General features: G+C 51.7%; 1 protein-coding gene across 1 annotated transcript in view; it reads left to right on the plus strand.

Moving 5' to 3' along the window:
• The window catches only part of Otof (otoferlin), a 91037-nt gene that overhangs the window by 23247 nt on the left and 46235 nt on the right, over positions 1-21555 (plus strand). The window contains exons 3-5 of the mRNA XM_057766392.1: positions 9687-9775; positions 16155-16254; positions 17612-17793. Of these exons, the coding sequence (XP_057622375.1) occupies positions 9687-9775; positions 16155-16254; positions 17612-17793 (371 nt within the window). The remainder of the gene's footprint in view (positions 1-9686; positions 9776-16154; positions 16255-17611; positions 17794-21555) is intronic.

Here is a 21555-nt window from a genome sequence, read left to right on the forward strand (position 1 = left end):
ACTTATGTGAGAATCTAAAAATGACTTTAAGAGACAGTTCTTTCTTTCTGCTGTGTGGGTTTGAGGATCACCATCACCAGTCTTGACTGCAAGTCCCTTTATCCACTGAGCCATCTCTTTAGCCCTGTAGCCTGGTTATTCTTAAATTTTATTATGATGGGTTTGGTTGTAGATTTTCCTTATTGCTCCCATTCTGTGAGCCTTAACAAATCTATGCCTTTTACCTTTATTTACTATAGTTTTTTGTTTTGTTTTGTTTTGTTTTTTTGATTTTTGAGACAGGGTTTCTCCGTAGCTTTTTGGTTCCTGTCCTGGAACTAGCTCTTGTAGACCAGGCTGGCCTCGAAATCTTTAGTCTTCATCCTCAATTCTTGATTAAAACTGTTGCTCTCTCTTGGTCCTTCAGAGCACGGCCTGGTCTTTGTGGTGTTTCCCTGTCCTCACACTACATTGCTAATACATTCCCGGATGGCCCAGGTACTGTGCTAACTCGGTGCCATGGCCGTAATGGCTTCAGTGTCCTTACTGTCTGTCTTTCACAGGAGAGGTACTGCCCAAGCGCCTTTGCTTCCCTCTGTGCAGGGTCCCTGTGTGGACCACACTCTCTGGTGACAGGCCGGTTGAGAGAGAGGTACTTCGGGCTGAACGAAGTGGGCCCAAGTCACCCCAGACATGTGCAGAGCCCTCACTGGAGTCAGGAGAAACACCATTGGCAGTAGCTCCGGGATTCAACAAGAGACACGAGCTGTTGGTCCGTCAGCACCTGCTTGTGTTATTGCCCACCTCACCAAGGCTCTTGTCTTAGTTTATCGGAGATACAGACGGTCTCATAGCAAACTTTTCCTCAGCCTTAGGTCTCATACTTGCTCAGCTCCTCCCCTCACCACAGGCCCCACACTGGCAGCCTTCAGCTTCAACAGCCACCAGCTTAAACAGCCAGAGATTTCAGGTGTCTGGGTCCTTTTGTCTTTCTGCTTGGAATCCATCTCTCCCTCCTGCTGCTTGAGTTTTTTCCAGAGTTGACTTTGGAGGTGAGAACCAACAGTCTTAAGTCACCAGCTTGGCCTAAACCTAAAGCTCAATGTGACCTGCCCCCCAACCCCAGAACAGCATGCTCTTTTCCCTGGTGTTTCTTCCTCATGTCTGGCTGTATGCTGAGAAGAACCCCACGGCAGACTTGAGGTCCAACTGAACCATCGGGTTGAGGGACCACTCAAACCAGTTATTTTTCCTCCTCCTGGGCCAGCGCCATATGGTATAGCTGGCAGTTCAGACCCAGAACGGGAGCCAGGAGAAGTGAAGCCTCCCCACTGGGTGTGCCCCTCTGCCCCGGGACAGCTGGACTCGTCCCCAATGCTGTGGGAGCGCTCGGTTCTTGTGTTCTCTGCCTCCTTGCTGTGCTGCTTTTAACTTTGGCTTAGCCTCAGTTGCCACATCTGTCAAATCATGCTTGAGATGGATATGCAGTCTGCTATCTCGAGGCTGCAGCCTAGACCTTCCCGCACTCCCCCCCCCCCCCCCCGCACCGCACCGCCTGCTGGCTCCCTTCCCCACTTCCCTTCTTCAGTCAGGGGCTCTGGATCACTTTCTCACAGGCCTGCCTTCCCAGGGCCTATAGCAAGACTCCTAGGGGCCCTGTCAGCCCAGGTCTCAGACCGTGAGTAACCTGATGCCCCATCCAAGGACAATACAGCCCCTTTCCACTGCACCCGGGACACTTGAGCCACAGATAACAGGCGACATTCAAAGTTAATCACCGTGTCCTTCCTCTTTCCAGAGCAGGCCAACACGGGTCAGGTAAAGGATGTCCTTGATGCCACTGAACATCTACACGGGGCATCGTCTGAGTGTCAGGAGGGTGCCTGAGCCAGTGGGAGGGACCGAGATGGTCCATATAGGAATTTACATAGGACTGTCTCTGGGACAGTGTTCAGTGACCACGGGGAAGAGGCAGAAGCCAGGGAGCTATGGCAGGGACAGTGTTCAGTGACCACGGGGAAGAGGCAGAAGCCAGGGAGCTATGGCAGAGACAGTGTTCAGTGACCACAGGGAAGAGGCAGAAGCCAGGGAGCTATGGCAGGGACAGTGTTCAGTGACCACGGGGAAGAGGCAGAAGCCAGGGAGCTATGGCAGACACTGACAGGATCCAAGAGCCACCATCAGACAGAGAGAAGCTTGCCAGTGTGCTCCCTGGCCTTTGGGTGTAGGAAGGGGACCAGAAAGTTCCTAGTTATCACTTAAGAGAGAGTCACTGGTACTTGTGGGTGTGGAGGTAGGGATGGCCCAATACTCTCTGAGCCATCTTCTTCTATCCAGTCCCCATAATAACCCACAGATGATGACACCCGGGCCCAGGGAATGTCCACTTACAAAGTGACAGAATGGAAGTGGCCAAGGCAGGATTCTAAGTGGACACTACCAAGTCCTCTCTGGGTGCAGCAACAAAAAGCTGTCCTGAAGCTTCAAGACTCTGACTGGCTTGCCCAAGTGAGCCAGGCTTCCTCTCCTTCCTCTAGCCTGGCTACTAGTGTGTATTCCAGAAGGCAGGAGGGACAACTCCTCGACCCCCAAAGAGACCATGAAGATACATTCCTGCCCCAGGTAGACAAGCCCTACATTCCTCTGGCTATTCCTGATGGAACCTGAGGTCTGGGAAAGAAACCCTTGTGAATTCTCCAAGGGTCTCTTCTGTCCCTAGATTCTGCCTAGGACCTTCAGGAACTGGCTTAGAGAGAGAGATACATAGTTTAGGGAGCCTGGGAGTCAGGAGACCTGGGCTCTAAATCTCTCATGAGACAATGTTTCTGGGTCTTGGACTCTTCCATAAAACGAAAGGAGGGGTTCTTCCTTGCATGCTGCCTTCTAAGGCTAGGAAAACGAAATGAAGGCTAAAAGGCTAAATGTGCTTCTTCTGCTAGGGTAAGGAATCCGAGCAAGGGAGGGGCACCTGCTTGATTCTGACACAAGTAGACAAACGGCTTTGGACTGAGCAACCTGAGCGGGCAGGAGGTAGCCGGGAAGAAAAACAAGGCTCCTCCAGCAGCAATGGAAACAGAGCCCAGAGGTGTCCCCTTTCCTAGGGGCTGGAACCCGAGATCCCGCATTGTGCTGGTAGCTTCGAAGAAGCTGAGGCAGGAGGCAATGGGGTCGGGGGGCGGGGTGAGGGAGGAGAACAGGGGGATCACACCAAGTCTGTCTCAATCCTGACTGCTTTAGTTTAAATATGGACACTGTGTGGCCCCTCCTACCCCCAAGTAACCACACCACTTCAACAATGCTAAGGGGAGAGAGCTTGGCCCGAGTATAGCTGGCTGAGAGACATTGTGCCAGGTCACAAGACGCCATGCCAGGATTTGAATGCTAGTCTGTCTGATTCCAGGGCCCAGGGTGACTTGAAAGGGAGATAAATGATTCAGCCCTGCCCTCGGGTGCTCAGTACTCACAAAGCTAGATGATCTAGGGGCTTCTAAGCTCAGGCTGGCAATGGCTGAGCAAGGACCTAGCCTGCCAGCCCACTTCTGCTTACATCTGGAAGCCATGGGCTGTGAGCTCCAAGGGGACAGGAATGTACCATCTCTTCGTCGTTGGTCTAACACGCAGCGCTGAAAACATTAGGGAAAAAAAAGAAAGAAAGGAATGGACATCTGCTAGCCTGGCACCTGTAACTGCAGGCCTGGGTCCAGAGCCGAAGTGTTCGGCTGAGCTAGTGGTATGGGCAGGCCCTCAGCTTGGCCTTTAGAATAAGCAGAAGCCCAGGCAATGACACAGTTACTGAAAGGTGCCTTAGAGGTCAGTTAGTCAATATTTTTTCTAGCGGTAGAGAGGAGGTCTATAGGGAGAAAGGGCTCCCCGAGACTTCCAGAGGCAAGTGTAGAATAAGTCCTTCATCTCCCAGGATTGTATCTACTATACCCCAAATATTTATGGAGAACCTGCAACGCTCAACTTTCCCCCCAAAGCATGGGGGCCTGTGCCTGGAGGATGCTAGCCTATTGATCGGACAGTCCACCCCCAGTCAGTGGGCAAGCTGGTCATCCTCCCACATGCCAGGGAGCTCTGTGGAGTCCCAGAACCCTGGGATTGATAAGATACAGAACACTGCATCCTGCCACTGCTAGCCACGTTAGCCTAAGCCTGGAGCTGGTGAAGTGGGTCACAACTAGACACTCAGGGAGCTCCCAAGACTCTCCCTGACAGAGATCATCTTTCCTTCCTCCACCACAAGTACCCCACCCCCAGCTCCTGGACAGTCTCATCACATGCTGTGGTTTCAGGACAGTTTGTCTTCAGAGCCATGTAGGTATATCCCAGGACTGGGAAACATCCCACACCCCTGCATCCCTGCACCCTGTACCCCTGCACCCCTGCATCCCTTCATCCCTGCACCCCTGTATCCATTCATCCTGCACCCCTTCATCCATTCATCCATGCATTCTTGCACCCCTACACCCCATACCTCTGCACCCCTGAACCCCTGTACCCCAGCATCCCTGCAACCCTGAACCCCTGTACCCTGGCACCCCTGAGCCCCGACACCCCTGTACCCCGGCATCCCTGCAACCCTGAACCCCTGAACCCTTGTACCCTGGCACCCCTGAGCCCTGGCACCCCTGTACCCCGGCACCCCTGAGCCCCTGCACCTCTGCATCCCTGCACCCCTGAACTCCTGAACCCCTGAACCCCTGCATCCCTGAACCCCTGCACCCCTGCACCCCACATGGAGCCAGCTGCTCACAGATCTGGTACACAGATGCTCAGCAAACTTGTGCCCCTGAATGGGGTGTGGTGGCTCATGACATCTGAGGGAGCAATGTTTGGCACAGCTGCTACCCTAACAGGGTCAGGATCCCAGGTTTGGGGTTGATGGAACAGGATGTTACATGGTAAGTTGGATTTTATTGACCCATCTCCAGGCAACCACTTTTTCTGGGCACTTCCAGAAGTAAAAGCCACCGCCCTCAGCTGCAATGGCCACAGGAAGAAACTTTGCTTGTGCTGCTCAGGCTGGAGATAAGCCCGATGTCCCCAGAAACCTCTGCAGCCCTCAAGAGTCTGTCACCAAGAAGCCAAATCTTGCCCAGCTCCTGGAACAAACGGCACCATAATAACACTTTTAATAAATGGCTTCATTAGCTGAACACTTCCTGGGTTCTGGTTCCATGCCAAAAGCCTGGCCAGCCTCAGCTACCCCCAAAGAACACACTCCTGTTATCCCCTCATGGCTACCTGTGCTGTAGTCTACTGTTGGAGACTTGTTTGCTGAGCATCTGCTGTAAAGGGTGCAGGGAAGCCCCAGTGAGCACAGTGAACAGACACCCACGCCTCAGCTCTGCCTCTGCTCTGAATGCCCTGAGAATGGGCATCATGACATTCTGGGAACCAATAGGGAGAAGAGGAGCAAGAGAACGTGTGTGTGTGTGTGTGTGTGTGTGTGTGTGTGTGTGTGTGAAGACCAAGGCAGGGGCATGGATCTCAGCCCTGCTGCTGCTGCTGCTGTGTGTGTGAGTGTGTGTGTGTGTGTGTGTGTGTGTGTGTGTGTGTGTGTGTGTGTGTGAAGACCAAGGCAGGGGCATGGATCTCAGCCCTGCTGCTGGTTTGACGTGATCTTGATACAGACCTGACAGGGAGAGCCACAAGCAGCATTGGATAATGTCATGGTTACCCACTGCTGTGTAACAAGCCACCCAGGAACCAACAAAAATCTTCACTCTACTATGGCTTCTGATTCTGAGGCTGACTATCTGGTTCTGCTGGGCAGCTGTGATAGCGTCACCGCATCCATCTGGGTCCTTTCTGTCTCCTCCTCTTGGCCCCATATCCACCAGGGCCTCTCTTCTGAGGCTGGCTATCTGCTGGACAGCTGTGATAGCGTCACCACATCCATCTGGGTCCTTTCTGCCTCCTCCTCTTGGCCCCACATCCACCAGGGCCTCTCTCTTCCAGCAGCACGACCTGGACTTCCTTCTGTACCACTGATTTCTAAGACAACGAATAATGGAAGCTTCCGGGTCTAGGTGCCACACAGCATCACGTCTGCCAGACTCTTTTGGTGACAGGCAGCCACAAGGCCAGCCTAGACTCAAGGAGAGGCAGCACAGACCCCAGCTGGAGATGATAGGGGAGGAAGTCACAGGGAAAAGGAGAGAGGAGGACTGGGAGCCACAGGGCAACAGGCACCCCCGATAACAGCGGAGCCACGGCTCCCTGGTGTTTGCCCCATGCCTGAGATGAGGTTAGATGATGTTGCCTCAGTTCTATAAATCAGAGAGCTGGGACGTGAGGTAACCCATCCAAGGTCTCTGTTTGTTAAATATCAGTGCCAGGGTTTGAGCCAGACAGTCTACCTCTCCGTTAATAAACTACATTACTGGCAAAGCTGGACAAATCCTGAATCCGTCCCCTTCTCTGTGAAGTGTGGTAAAATTGTATACTAATGTGACAAGTGGCAGCCGGCGCCCTATAGGTGGTCTACACTCAATCAATAAATGATTTTACAGTTGGCGATCTAAACGGATAATCAGAACCACAGGCCCCTCTGCTCTCCCTGGCTCAGTAGACAGCCCAGCACCAGGGAGAAAGCCTTGCACTAAGCTTGGAGATGAGAGTTTCAGTCCCGCCTTGGCCCAGATCAGTCCTGTGCTCTTGTACACGTCTCTCTCAACCCCTTTCAGCAGGGGAGCATCTTTGCCTTGCTTACTGCTCAAGAGCAGTGCCCTGAAAATTGCTACTGAGATAGGAATCACCTCAGAACTCTTTTCCTTCAGGAGTTAAGCAGCATTGTCTGGTCAGGGATGGTTTGGTGAGCAACGGCTCCTGGGAGCTCCCAAACCCTAAAATCTCCCACCTTATCTGGCTGTGTTCTCAGCAGATTGGCCTATGTGTGTCGTTGCATCTGGATTTTTTGTTGTTGTTGTTTTGTTTTTGTTTGTTTGTTTGTTTTTTAAGGAAATGATGGCCAAAATGAGACAATGAGAAATGAAATCAGGGTTTGAAAAAGACACGAGACATGGAAAAACCAAGGCGGATGAAGTGTGTGAGAGGCAGAAGCAGGGCCGAGAAGGGCCAAGGAGACATATTGGCTACAACTTGTACAAAGCCCCTACAGTAGGAAAACAAGCTCAGACAAATAATGACTTTCATTTTTGCAGCGCTGTGTTCTCTCTCCATAAAACATCCTGTCATTTGTGTGATTTCGCTTGGTTCTTGCGACAGCCCTGTGAGGCAGATATCCATCTTAGTCTGTCCTTTGTGTCTATAACAAAATCGCCAAGACAGGGCCATTCCTAAAACATAGAAGTTTATTTGGCTTGCTGTTCTGAAAGTTGGGAAGTCCAGAACATGGCACCAACATCTGCTTGACATCTGGTTAAGCCTCCTTACGGCCTCACAGTGTGTCAGAGGGCCTCCCACAGCGCCACACAGAGCCTGGATCCCTCGTAGAGATTCAAGCTCCATCAATGTTGAAGCTGGGGAGCAGGGGGCCTCAAAATGTTTCCAGAAATTATGCCAACAGATAGCCATGAATGAGAACCCATGAGGAAGAGAGACAAAGACAGAAAAATGAGAGACAGAAGCAGAGAAAGACCAAGAAAAGCAGATGGATGGAGAGCCAGAAACAAGGAAAAGAAAAAATGGGGGGGGACAGAGACCCAGATAGACATGACAGAGAGGCAGAAACAGAGAGGCAGAGACAGAGAGGCAGGCCTTTATGTACTGTCAGCTCTTGTGACCACTGAACTACACCCCAGTGGGAGACAAGCAGAGGCCGACAGTTTCTCTCTGTGGGTCCCCTTGTCTCCGCTCATCACTCCCCCAAATGACACACTGTTGCCACTGCCTTCATCTAAAACGCTTGCTCTCTGAGGGTGCCACTTCCAGGACCACCACCTGTTTCTCCCACTCCTCGGTGCTTAACCATGCCGAGCCGGGAGGTACCCACAGCCCACAAAGGGAACCGGCGCTCTTCCGCCTTCATTCCTGGAAACCCAGGCTCAACGGGCTCTCCGGGACCTCCGTGCGCTCCCATCGGCTCCTGGCTAATGAGTTGGGCCTTGTGGAAAGTCTTGATTTCCCTGCAGTCTCGTCTGAGCAACTTCATTTAGAAAACATTCTCTGTGGAGCTGAGCTGAGCTGAGCTGAGCTGCCCCAGGCACCAGAGAACAGGAGCGGAAGCTGTGGTGAAACATGGTTGCCAGGAGCCGCACCAACCTCTAGACGTCCACCCCTCTCCGGCTCACATCGCGTTACAATTGCTGTGGTGAAATGCCATGGCCAAAGCTCATCATTAAAGGAAGTTAGGACAGGAACTCATCCAGGGCAGGAACCCCGGAGGCAGGAACTGAGGCAGAGGCCATGGAGGAGTGCAGCTTACTGGCTTACTCCCCACGGCTTGCTAGGTCTGCTTTCTTATAGAACCCAGGACCACCAGCCCAGGGATGGCATCACCCACCATGGGCTGGTCTCTCTCTCATCAATCTGATTAAGAAAAATGTCTTGCCTCCAACCCCATCTTATGGAGGCATTTTCTTAATTGAGGTTCCCTCTTTTTTGATGACTCTAGCTTGTGTCAAGTTGACATAAAACTATCCAGCACAGTTTCCCCGGGACTTGGCTAGTCCTAAGAAGAGAGGACATGAAGGGAGGGTTAAACTGGTCAGCCAGGACAGACTTGTAAGCCCAAGCCCGTGAAGTCCCCAGTCTGGGAGAAGGAAGTCCAGCTATGGATTGGCAGGCCCACGAAAGAAAAACTCTGTATTTACCAACAGAGCCATGCCGGTTCTCTCCCTGCTCAGAAGGTAGGATCTCTGGGGATGATGGAGCATAACAGGCCATCAGTTCCCTGTCAAGTAGGTGCCTATAGAAACTTGCACATTCTTGAAGGTGATGGCTGCAAGCTATTTCTCTAGAGAGTACCCCAAATGTTGCGCATAGGATGGAATTCTTTCTCTTTTCTTTCTGCCCCAGTTGTCTTTGTTGCCCCCAAATGGAAGAAAGCTAGGTGAGGACAGGGATGACAGCGATCCCTAGGGAGGAGCCTAGCTCTGCCCACCATTGGCTTTCCCTAGAGAACGATTCCTTTTGTGAGCTGCAACGGGTCCTAGTTGCCACTCGTAGGACATTAAAAGAAAAACCCACCGAGTTTCTAATTCATCCTTATTATTGACTTAGAGATGTCTAGGAGTGCGAACAGAGGAAGAGTAAGGCGGCAGACTATGTATAGGTCTGACCCTCACCACAGAGAAGAGCTGCCAAATGAGTCCCTGTTGTTCACACTGCCACAATCAGCTCATCCTGAAACCGGCTCCCACCCCACCGGCTGTTTGCCCTGGAGATCACCCACCCTGGCTGCCCCGCCATTCTCTGCACTCACAGAAGCTGAGAGGCAGAGGAAGCAGCACAGAGTTGGGAGTCAGAAGTCCTTCTCAGGCCTAGGCCCCACCACCACTTATCCTGTGGCCTTGGCAGCTTGCCAAAGCTTTCTGAGCACCATCTTTGAATAAGGAATGGGTAAAATACCTTCCATAGGAGGCAGCTATGGTAACTGACTGAGTGGCCGTGTGGATGGTTTGTCCCCGGAGAGCCTGGTCCATGTGAGGGGTCACCCTGGCTGCTAGGAGGCCCCATCTCATCACTCACCACCACCCTGCTGCTTGCACCCAAGGCCACAGCTGTTCCTCTCTCCACAGACGTTCCGGTGGCCTGTGGCCAGCAGCATTGACAGAAACGAGATGTTGGAGATCCAGATTTTCAACTACAGCAAAGTCTTCAGCAACAAGTAAGCATGGGGCGGGCGGGGGGCCGGCCTGACTCGGACTCGTCTAGGGTTACATACAATAGAACCCTGCACTTTAAAACCATCTTTCAAGGCCGAAGAGCTACCCATCTTGCTCCTTTGTGGGATCCTCAAAGTGCCCTGGGCCTTGCAACCATTGTCAACCAAGAGCAGCTCACCGTCCTGTCCACCCTCAATCCCCTGCCTTTTTAAAGTTACATACACCTCTTTTTGAGCTCTTCCTTACTCAGACTGGAGGATGCAGCCCATCAGAGATGCTAAAAGCCAAATGACCGTTACATCCTGTGATCCGACGGCAAAGTTGCCTAACAACTGTTCAGTGCTGTGGTTTAGGAGGAAAACACTCAGCCAACAAACATTTATAAAGCGCAAAGTGTATGGCATGAACTGAACTAGATACTAAAGAGAGAGATGTCTGCTCTCATGGGGTTTCCAGTCTGTGAGTGAAATGCACCCACCTCGAGTGTTATCCTACAAGCAGATCAACCGAAGTCGCCCCCACTCTGCTCTGTGGGCAACACACAGGTTTTGGAAGGCACTAGAATGGTGGCTAAACTTAAGTAAATTGAGACACTCTGTCTTGGGGTAAAAAGTGAATTGCTGCTCTGTAACCCACAGGAGATCATGGCTGAACTGCAAGGTGTCTACAAAGGTGCGGCAGTGTTAGTTCAAGGAACGCTCTAAAGGGACTGAGCAGTGGGAAGGGAGTAACGGGCCACATTAAAAGATATACAATCCCAAAGGGGTAGGCAAAGGGTCCGCTCTTTCGCTGTCAGTTGTAAAGAACTTTAATAGGTAACCCCTGTGGTCATCTGGGGTGGGCACTCTAATTCTTTCCTTATGGCAAGTAGATGCAAGCTTCAAGACAAAGTCGTAGGATCATGTAGCTCACCAACCTATCTGTTCATTCAGTCATCCATATTTTCATTCATCCATTCATCCCATCCCACTCATGCATCCTACCTATGCATTCATCTCATTCATCACTTCAACCCATCCATCCACTCACCCATCCATCCATCCATTCACCCATCCATCCATCCATTCACCCATCCATCCATCCATCCATCCACTCACCCATCCATCCATCCATCCATCCATCCATCCATTCATCCATCCATTCACCCATCCATCCATCACTTCAACCCATCCACCCATTCACCCATTCACCTACCCATCTACTAACCCACCATGCTAGCCATGGTGGTTGCTAAAATGAGGGGATCAAGGCACAGCCCTTGTCCTCAAGAATTTTTTTGTCATGTGAAGAGGAGAAACACATGAGGACTAGGCTGTATCACTAGAAAAGCAAACAGCTGGAAGAGTTGGTACTCTCCAATACTCGTGCTATCTCAGGAAGCAGTGAGTGCCAACACTGGGAAAGGTGAGCTGAATAGACCCCTCATAGAGCGGGGTTCTGGTCTGCTGGCAGGACCACAGAAAATACGTTTAGGGCACCGAGGCCTTCTCTCTGTCTTCAGGAGATCACATCACTCGTTCAGCTTCCTCTAGAACCACAATAAGTTTTTGAAAAGCATCCCGCTAGAGACCCTCACAATAAAGCACGGCCTTATTATCTGACTCATCAGGCCAGGAGAAGCAGGAACAAGAGAAGGGCCCAAAGCAGACCGAGTGAATGTAGAGGAGAGGCAGAATCAGAAGACCCCAGCAGTAAAATCCTCACTGTGCAGAAAGGGAAACTGAGGCTCAGAGGCACGTGGAGGTCATGTGAGAAGACTCTGGAACAGCTAGATGGGATGTACATCTTCCACCTCCTCTTCTAAACCTCTGTAGCTCCCAGCAGCCAGAGCATCTGAATGGAGACGGAGGAAGCCGAGGAAGAGATTCCTGAATCCCTTCCCGGGGAGACTTCCAAAGCAGACTGATCCCGGAGTGCAGAGAGCCCCCATCAGGACTCCTGCGACAAACAAAGGACTTGGAAGTTTTAGGTGCAATGGATAACCACACAGTGAATCTACCAGGCATTAATGCTCATCTTAGGTGTCCTGAAACGCCAAGAAGAGGGAAGACAGAGGAAGTATGAATCTCCCACTGTGCACTCCCTCTTCCCTCCCTGTTCTCGCTCTCGCCACTGAAGAGCAGGCAGGAAAGTCACATGGTGCCTAGTGGAGGAGGACTTAGAGACTGTCCAGGCTACTGTTGACCAAGGCCTAGGATGGAAAAAGAGACACAGCCCAGCCTGATACGGGCCAACTTAGGAGTAAGGCACCTAGAGTTAAGTGGGGCTCAGAACTTCCTACCTTAGAGTTAGGGCCAAAGTAGAGGCCTATCTGGTTCTACCTAGTGGTGTTAGGGGCTTCCAGGAAGTAGAGAGATGGTGGAAAGGCAACATTCAGGGACCATAAGTTCCCGGAATGTGTGTGACCACCCAGAACCAGGGCTTCCTCCAAGAAACCTGGGCTTCCATGAAAATATGACATTCGGATGAGATTTTATGCATCCCATAAAGCCTCACCAGGACTTTAAGGGGCAATGGCGCCTTCCACCAAGGATGCCAGAGGCCCTGAATAATTCAGAAGCTACCAGCATTGTGGACGCCGGACTGAGCCCCGGGCATTTGATACCAGCTCCCAGGGGAAGACGGTAAATTATTGACAGGATTCTGGTGCCCGATTGACGCTCTGTTGTGGTCAGTCTGTGGACCCATCAGCACCTGAGACCTCCTCCCCACTGTCTACCTACCTGAGAATCCAGGCTTCTCCCAGGCTCCTCTGTGGCCCCTCTTTCTAATGGGTGAGCTGCTCAGGAGACATAAGGGATGGAGTCGGCCTGAGAAACTGAGGCCCAGACAGTAGGTTCAGAACATTCTTTACTAAGATATCAATTGTCTGTTTTAAAAGTTATTATTTCTATGTTTTATTTATTTATCCTTATTATTTGAGGAAGGGGGAGCTGTTAGTTACACACCACCACCACCACCACCACCACCTCCACCACCACCACCACCCCTCTCTGGGTGTGTGGCAGGTTCTTTCCTTTGAGAATGAAAGCTCCCAGTGTCCTGGCCCCACCTCACTCCAGTCACCAACAGGCCCTGGCTCTAGGCAGAGCTTTAAGGATCAGGGACAACCTGGATCTGTTCCCAGAGCCCAGCTTCCAGAGAGGACCAGCCCTGGCTGAACCTTCCGAAGGCAGGCCACACACAATAACAGGCAGAGGAGGCACTGATGTAGAGGGCTGCGGTATTATAGAGCTATACCTCCACACCAGCATCCGGGGACGTGGGTGGATCAATACTTTAGAGAGAATTTTTAAAAATTACAAGACTTCAGAGGTTGCAGAACTAGAGAGACTCACATATCTGCCAGGTGCTGGAATCCCCCGAGCGACTGCTCAGTGAAGTTACATCTGTCTGACTCCAGAGGGAATGACGGTTTGCATGTCCACAGGGCTTGTCCCAGGAAGTAAGGAGTGGGGGATTTGACAGGAGGCTGGTTTGCTGCGTGTCACAAGCAGTGGTACATGGGCTAGCGGTGGCAACCTACTGCTGTGTTAGTATTAATGTCACTGTCACCCTTGTGTCTGGAAGAGGCTTGAAAACCTGGTAGAGAGGCCATTTCAGGGATTCATGCAGATCAAGCTCTCCGCCCAAGCCTAGGATCTCAGACTATAATGTGAAAGAGATCTAGAAGATCAGAGCTCTCTGGACAACTGCAGGGAAATGGCTCCCTCCTGCCCCCTGGGGGGTGTTTGTCACATTGCAGCACTTTGGGCCCTTCTTTGACTATTCTTGGGCAGCTAAGATTGAGAACAAATGTGCCCAGGTTCCAGCACTCAGCTTTTGCCTGGCTGAGTGGCGTAACAGTGGCTGGAAGAGCCTGACAGCAAAGGCTTAGAGTGGGACAGACAAGCGATGTGCCCCTAATAGTAGGAACAGTGTTACCTGGATGCTTGGATGTACGCATGCCCAGGGCCCTACCACCACCACCACTACCTCCACCACCACCTCCACCACAACCACCTCCACCACCACCTCCACCACCACCACGGCCTTCACCTCCACCACCACCACCTCTACCACCACCACCACCACCTCCTCCACCACCACCACCGCCACCTCTATCCAGCAGGTGCTCTAGGACTCAGCAGACTCCTCTAGGCTCGATACCATTAGAATACCGAAACTGGGTATTCTATGAGTATTTGCACTGTGGAAATTGGTAAATGCTGAATACTAGCAGTGACAATGGGTCCGTGAGGAGCTAGGGGTTCCCCCCAAGATTCCACGTATACCACTGGTTTAGAACCATAACCGTCGGGGCCTTCACAAAACCAGCGCCTTATTTCTTGCCCACTGCAGACTGTTGTGAGGTCTCCAAGCTCAGTGCCCCGCCACTCCCCTTTATAAAGGTGGAACTGAGACTCCCCAGCAATGGCTTAGGATCTCCTGGGGCCCAGTCCAGCACTTGGGCCCCCCATGTGCGTCTGCAAGCTGGGCAGAAGCCAAGATGGAGCTAGGATCTTCTACAGAACTTCTCTGGGAAGAATCTAAAAGCCCAATTAAACTTTAGCATGGTGGGCAGTTTGCCCTCAGAGAGATGAGAAACTCAATAAGGCTCTGAGCTTAGGAGGCAAGCACTTCACAGTCGTCCCTGACTGCTGGATCGACCATGTGCTCGACACAGCTGGGAGGACTGTGTGTTGGGGGTACATACATATGCGTGTGTTTATGTGCACATGGGTATACAATGTATGTCTTCTCTCTGTGTCTCTGTCTCTCTATCTCTGTCTCTGCCCCGCCCCCGTGTGTGTGTGTGTGTGTGTGTGTGTGTGTGCGCGTGCATGTAGGCCAGAGGTCAACATTTAGCATCTTCCTGATTTCTTGAGACAGGTTTTCTTACTAAACTTGGGGCTCACTGATTCCTCAGACCGGCTGGCCAGGGATGAGCTCTGGGGACTCACCTATCTCCACTCTCTGCAGTGCTGGACTTGAGACAAGCACCATAGCTCCTGCCTGTTTTTAAAAAGACATGGATGCTTGGGATGGAAACTCAGGTCCTCATGCTTGTGAGGCAAACGTTTCACTCACTAAGCCCTCTCCCTAGCCCCAGAGTTGGGAAAAGAAAACCAGTGTCCCCTCCACAGCCCTCAGTATCTTATAGGCAGAAAGCCTGCCTGTGCCAGAATCCATTTGATAGTCCACCTCATTCTATTTGTCATTGCTTGGTTAAGTCCCTGTCCCCTTTCTTGATCCCACCTCCCTCCTCTACAAACTCCAAACAGCACATGTCCCCAGATCCAGGTTTTACATACTGTGTGTGCCTCGAAGCCCTGTAGAAACGGTGTATGTGCTCTCCATGGGTCCAGATGGAAGTACCACCTGAGGGCATCTTTCTGACGCCCTGCTGTCTCCCAGGGCAACAGTCTTCCAGTCTCAGGGTGGGATGGGATCCAAGTCAGCATCCATTAGACACCTACTGCTGCGCATTCATAAATACAACAGACACTGGGACTCTGGCATACAGGGAACACCAACCAGAGGCTAGACACCGAATGCAGGCTGCTTGGTGGGGCGCTACAAGGAATGCTGGGAACATCTGGTGGAGAGAGCGTGTGTTGGGGAAGAGCATGTCATTCATGAAGTTGGAATCATTAGCGTAGCTTAGAAGAAAACCGAGATAGTGAAGCTTAAGTGAACTTCCCAGGGCAGAGACCATCCGTGTCAGAGCTGAGTTCCTGTCATAAAGACTGCCTCTCACCAGTTCTGTGTGCGGACCCCCACTATGCAACTGAATGAAAGGGATTCTGAAGTCCCTGGAGTTCCTGCCCACCAGGAGCTTGCTGTAAATGTAGGGTGGATGGGGGACTGGTGTTGATGAGGGTAGAGGCTTCTACCCCTCCGCTCCCGTCAGGAAGTGAAGGAAAGGAGTGCTTGTGTAGCCAGGAGTCTAGGCTGGGCCTGTAGCTCACTTGCCCAGCATGACCCAGGGTTCAGCTTCACACACACACACACACACACACACACACACACTCACCACCACCACCATCATCAACAGGAGACTCAATGTCTCCCTACCACCTTCCATTATGGCATCTGGAAGCTTCTATACTGCAAGGGACCAGCTACAGTCCCAAGGCTAAATTTCCTGTCTCTACCTGTGGCCATCATTTAGATTTCTTTCTTCTTCCAAGTTTTCCAAGGGGAACAGACCACACATATCCAACCATCTACACTGTAAGGGGTACCCTCACAGACACGCTATCCTAGCCAGGTCAGTCATGGTTCCCAGGCTACTCCAGGCCCAGTTGAGGGTCTTCACAATTGCCCATCTCCTTGCCAGCCAGGCACTGGCATCAGCCTAGCTCCTCATTCTGGCAATGTCCCCTCTGTCATTCACAGACTAATTGGGACCTTCCGCATGGTGCTGCAGAAGGTGGTGGAGGAGAATCGTGTCGAAGTGACGGACACACTGATGGATGACAACAATGCTATCCTCAAGGTCGGTGTGCCAAGGAGTCCTAGGAATTTCTCATCACCCAGTCCCTGGGCCTGTGCACATCCCGCAGAAGATGCTCTAGAGCAGTGGTCCTCATCCTTCCTAATGCTGCGACCCTTTAATACGGTTCCTCATGCTGTAGTGACCTCCAACTATGAAATTTTGTTGCTACTTCATAACTGTAATTTTGCTACTGTTATGAATCATAACAAAATACTTGTGTTGTCTGATGTTCTCGGGCAAACCCTATGGAAGGGTCATTTGACACTCCACCAAAGGGGTCACCACCCACAGGTTGAGAACCGATGTCGTTTTCCCATTCGGATCCAGCTCAGCGATGAATTTGAGCTGCCTTTTATCATGCAACGGCCAGATTGAGCCTCGCCAGCCCTTCCACGGGAGCAGTCTCCACTTGCTCCTTTCTGACCAGTGGTCCAGCAAGGGTCAGGATCTCATTTTCTGCTCCGTTTGTCTATTTCTGCTCAAGTCAGCATGGGCATGCACGAACTAGTCAGATCCAATCCACCCTTCAGTGTCTGTCCCAACAAAAGGAGATGGGAACCCCCTTGATGCCTAGCCCTCTCCAGCTCCTCTGAGGCCAATCACGGGCAGCTGGCGTGGTGGTAAGGAACCTGACCCTTGGGTATGATTCTCGGTGAGGCCTGCATGTCATTTGCAATGTGTACAAAAGTGTAATGGCCTCACCAGATAGTTCTAAGGGGTCAAAGGGCATACAAAGAAAGTGCTTAGAATGTTAGCTAATGTATAAAGAACCTGTTTTTTCCTGCCTCAGTTTTGCTCCACGGAAACTAGGGCTGTACCTCCACCCGGGTTCTGTTTAACATCTGGACCCAGATGTGGCACTCCACTTTCTCCAGAAGGAAAGCCCAAGGCAACTCCCCTGACCCCCTTTTCTAGCTAGCAGATGAGGAGTCAAGAATTGGGAGACGTGCTGACCGCACTAGGCTGAGGGAAACCCAGGACTGGGTCTTCTCTGAGAAGACACACTCAATTAGTTTTGTTACTTTGCCAAGGAGAACCCCTCAGGCCAGTACACAGCCTGGTTCTGAGGATGAAGAGGTGACCTATTTTGGGGTACACCGAATGATTATTTATAGAGGACCCAAAGACCTCACACCCAGGCTTAGGCCTAGCAACCAAGGACAGACACTTGACTTGGGCACCTGGGAAGAGGAGGGCCAAGCACAAGAGAACCTACTCAGCCTTTTTTTCTCATCTGCAAACTGAGGCAGGAAGGTCCTCACCTCGTCTTCACGGGAGTGAACGTGCCTCACAGGTGCCACAGGTACCAGGGGACTGCTGTTGCCTGCCCAGCTGCTCACTGTCCTTCTCCCTTCAGACCAGCCTAAGCATGGAGGTACGGTATCAGGCCACGGATGGCACAGTGGGCTCTTGGGACGATGGAGACTTCCTGGGAGACGAAGCTCTTCAGGAGGAGGAAAAGGACAGCCAGGAGACTGATGGGCTGCTCCCTGGCTCCCGGCCCAGCACCAGAACACCCGGCGAGAAGAGCTTTCGCAGGTAAGCGGCTGGACCCCTCTGGCTGCCCACTGTCCCCCAAAGGCCTGGGAAGCAGGTGCCAGAAGCCAGTGTTCTGGAAGGCCCTCCAGGCCTGGCTGGGGTCAGAGTGTGGGACTGAGTTGTAAGAGAAATATTTAAGGGTTGAGGAGATGTTCGTACCCAACCCAAGAACACATGGGAGGCTCTAATCAGAATAGGGGGCCAGGACTGCTCCAGCCCTTAGGGAAGCAAAGGTTTGAGAGATCAATTCTAACATAAGGGGTGGGGGTCCGCAGTCCCTGCCTTCATCAGAGAAATGGGAAAAGGAGACAGGGGAGGCCTTGGTTTCCATGGTCTAAGACCCAACAGTGCCAACCAGGCCCAGGCAGCCTGACCTCTTCCTTGGCCTAGTAAAAAGATCCCTAGGAGAGAGGCTAACAGACCTGGTCAGGACCTGGCCACCCTCTGTTGAGAAAAATTTGCCCAGGCTTTTCTGTGCCTAAGATTCACATTTCACAAATGTACTTCCACTTGCAAATGACAGAGGGCTTTGACCAGGCCTCACCTCCATACATGTAGTACTTTTACCACAGAGAATATGCAATGACGTTACTCAAAGCTCAGGGGGCAAAATTGACGCTAGCAAAACATCCCTAGACACCTAGGAAGTAGAGTGCCATGAAAGAGGCTTGAGGTCCGTGCCTGGAGGTCTGGGGTGTTTTGAGAACAAGGGTTCCCCATATCATTGCAAGATTCTCCCTCCATTTTCCTTCCCGGAGGAGGTATATTCAACCTGTGATAGAAAACACACAGTGAGCAACATGAAACTGAAGTGCTTTAGGCCGACCTCCTCCCTCACCAGCATCTCTCCAAACCCAAGTTTAATAAACACCTAGGACTACACGCTTCAGGCCAGCCAAATCCTCTACCACACAGATATCAGGTCCTTTGGCATACGGCCAAGCCTGAAGCCATGTGTCTCCCATGTCTACCAGCCCTGCTCCAGTCACCATCCTGATGATGATCTAAGGGGATATCAGAGGCTATAAATGAAGAACCAGCCAGGCCGCGGTGGCACACACATTTAATACCAGCAGTCGGGAGGCAAAGGCAGGTGGATCTCTGTGAGTTCGAGGCCAGCCTGGTCTACAAGAACTAGTTCCAAAGCTACAGAGAAACCCTGTCTTGAAAAACAAAACTTAGAAAATGAAGAGCCAAGTATTGCACGTGGAAGGGCTGATGACAACAGGTTCTTCACCCCAGATAGTGGTAAACATCAGGACTAGATTTAGAAATGGAAGATGACCATCAGAGACTGGCTAGGAGGTGGGGGCTGTAACACAGTGGTCACCACCTGTCACCATCTGCCGAAACTACACGGAGAAGAGCCATGTAGGGCTGGCTCAGAGGGAGTTCTGAGAAGCAGGCCACCCACTGTAGAGAAAGGAATGGGGGCCCGAGTGAGGGCTAGCTCCATTAGGTTGACCCCGACTCTGCCCTCGTCAGCTGGCTGACTCTGACATGTCACCAATCCTCTCTGGGTCAACGGCAGAAATAAATGAGTTCAGAAAGGAGACATGATGACTCCCCTCCTCTCTGGCCTCCAGCGGGGCTCAGCATACTCAGGAACAGTCGTGAAAACAGTTCCCCCAGGAATTCTTGGTTGAGGGGCTGCCCTCACTAGAGAGGCGGAAGAGTAAGGACACCAGGATGGGACTCAGATAAAACAAGATGGAAAGGGTGCATCTCGGATCCCCGGAGAGTCCTGGTCCAGGAAGGTGGAGCTAAGGGGGCTGTCTGAAGCCTCACTGCACAGCATCCTGGGGTTCTCTCCTCTTTCCATCTCGCTGGACCTTTCTCAGGCCGGAAGAAGGGGTAGGAGGAAGGATTTCATCTTAGGGACCGGGAATTGGGCAAGAACAACAGCACTGCCAGAGTGCCTAGCTTTCAGTGGGTGCCACCACCCTGGTTAAAGGAGCATGTTAGGACACACCATTTCCCTGGAGGTGCCAGCTAGGCATGGTACCACCTTTGAGATGAGTGTCACCACCTTCTCCTCTCCTCTGGACCTGGCCTTGTAGCGAGCAGGACTCCCTCTGCTCATGTAGTTTAACATCTCCTGGGCTCTGATCCATTGCATGCCACCGAGTTCCTCTGCCCACTTCTCTAGTCTCTGCACACTCCTTACAAGAGAACCCCAAGTGGGCAGAATACCACCAGGAGACGGCACAGAAGAGTAGAGAGCGTGGAGCCCAAGTGCTGGCTCTGCTGCTTGGAGACACCTCCCCAGATGTAAGATGACTCTCTCATGCCCACAAGAGAATTAGGAAGAGATGAAGTACTTACCATATGTAAGTGATACCTATGGTACATAAAAGGCAGGTTCTCAGCCAGCGTTCTCTCCTCAGCCTCCATGTTACCTTGACCCCAGATGTTTCTGTGCTAAGCACTACCTGACCTTCTGGTCCAGGCTTTGTTACCATCTGATTCTCACCCCACCCAGTGCTAAGGGCTCTCCCAGTGCTGCCCACTGAAGGTTCAGCTATCCTGAGCAAGAGCAGAAATACCTCCACCTACTCCCTGCCACACACCAATGTCCCTGTTGTAAAAGAAGGAATGAATTACTAACTTTGCAAACATTTCCACTCTCAGGAACAAAAAATCAATACTCCAAACTATACCTCAGTCTCAGAAAGAGGGAGATTTTGAAAACATACATACACACACACATATTTGCATGCACACGTATTCTCTGCATGGTACCAGGGTATTCTATGCCACTGGATACCACTGGAGTCATATCTTACAAAGGATTGTGTGGCAAAGCAACGCAGCCTTCTGCTTTCCCCAGGCTCTTTTGTACTCCGAGGCTATCTCGTCTTCTCTGCCTCACCTAGATTCACAAGCTTACACACACATACACACCCTGCCTTCTGCTGCCCAGGCCCCTCGGGGGATGTCTAAGTAGCTACTTTGTCATTCTTTTAGGAGTAGGTTGTGGCTGGTGCCATCCTTTTCGTCCTAACCATGGGTATCCTTCCACTCCAGGGGAAACCTGTAGAACCAGGAAACCCCTTCCTGTGTCTGGAGCAGAGAGCAACTGGCTGTGTGTGCATAGTAGGAGCCCTGAGAAAGAGGTGCATGTGTGCACTAAGGGGTGTGCATAAGTGTGTGTGCATGGTGCACTACACACTGCCTCATCCCCGAATGCTACTTCATTGGTTCTCGTGGGCCCCAAAGAGCTTGGAAACCCTTCCCTGCTTCCCCTCCCCAGGCTGGGATCCAGTGCTGCAATGGCTGCCAAGGAGCCAGAGAACCAGTCACAGTCATGCTGAGATTTAGGGTAAAGTGGTTCTTGGGATATTCCACACTACCCAGATGCTCTGCCTCGGGCTGGGGCTCCCACCTTCAGCCCAAGGTTGAGTAACCAAGTGAGGCCTAGTGCTGAGACATGCCTGCGTCTCTGCAGACCTTAGTGTTCCCAGGAGGGCACTGTTGTTCCCCCTTCTGTCTGTGGATGCTTTTATCAGTTCAGAGACGAACTAAGGAAGAATTGTTCAATGGGGCTGAAAGCAGCTCACTAGAGAATGCCTGCTACAGAGTGGGACTTACGTAACTGGCAGGAAACACCAAAAGTACAATGTGGGCACTAGGAAGAAATCCAGGCGTATCTGGAGCTTCCTGGGAGGCTCTGTGGCAATGCAGGCAGAAGGTAAGGTCACTCTTTGTCTGCTGAGTGACAGAGGGCAGCCTGAGCCTCCACAGCTTTCCGTACAAAGCAGG

The sequence above is a fragment of the Chionomys nivalis genome, chromosome 1 (genome assembly GCF_950005125.1).
Source record: "Chionomys nivalis chromosome 1, mChiNiv1.1, whole genome shotgun sequence".
NCBI lineage: Eukaryota > Metazoa > Chordata > Mammalia > Rodentia > Cricetidae > Chionomys > Chionomys nivalis.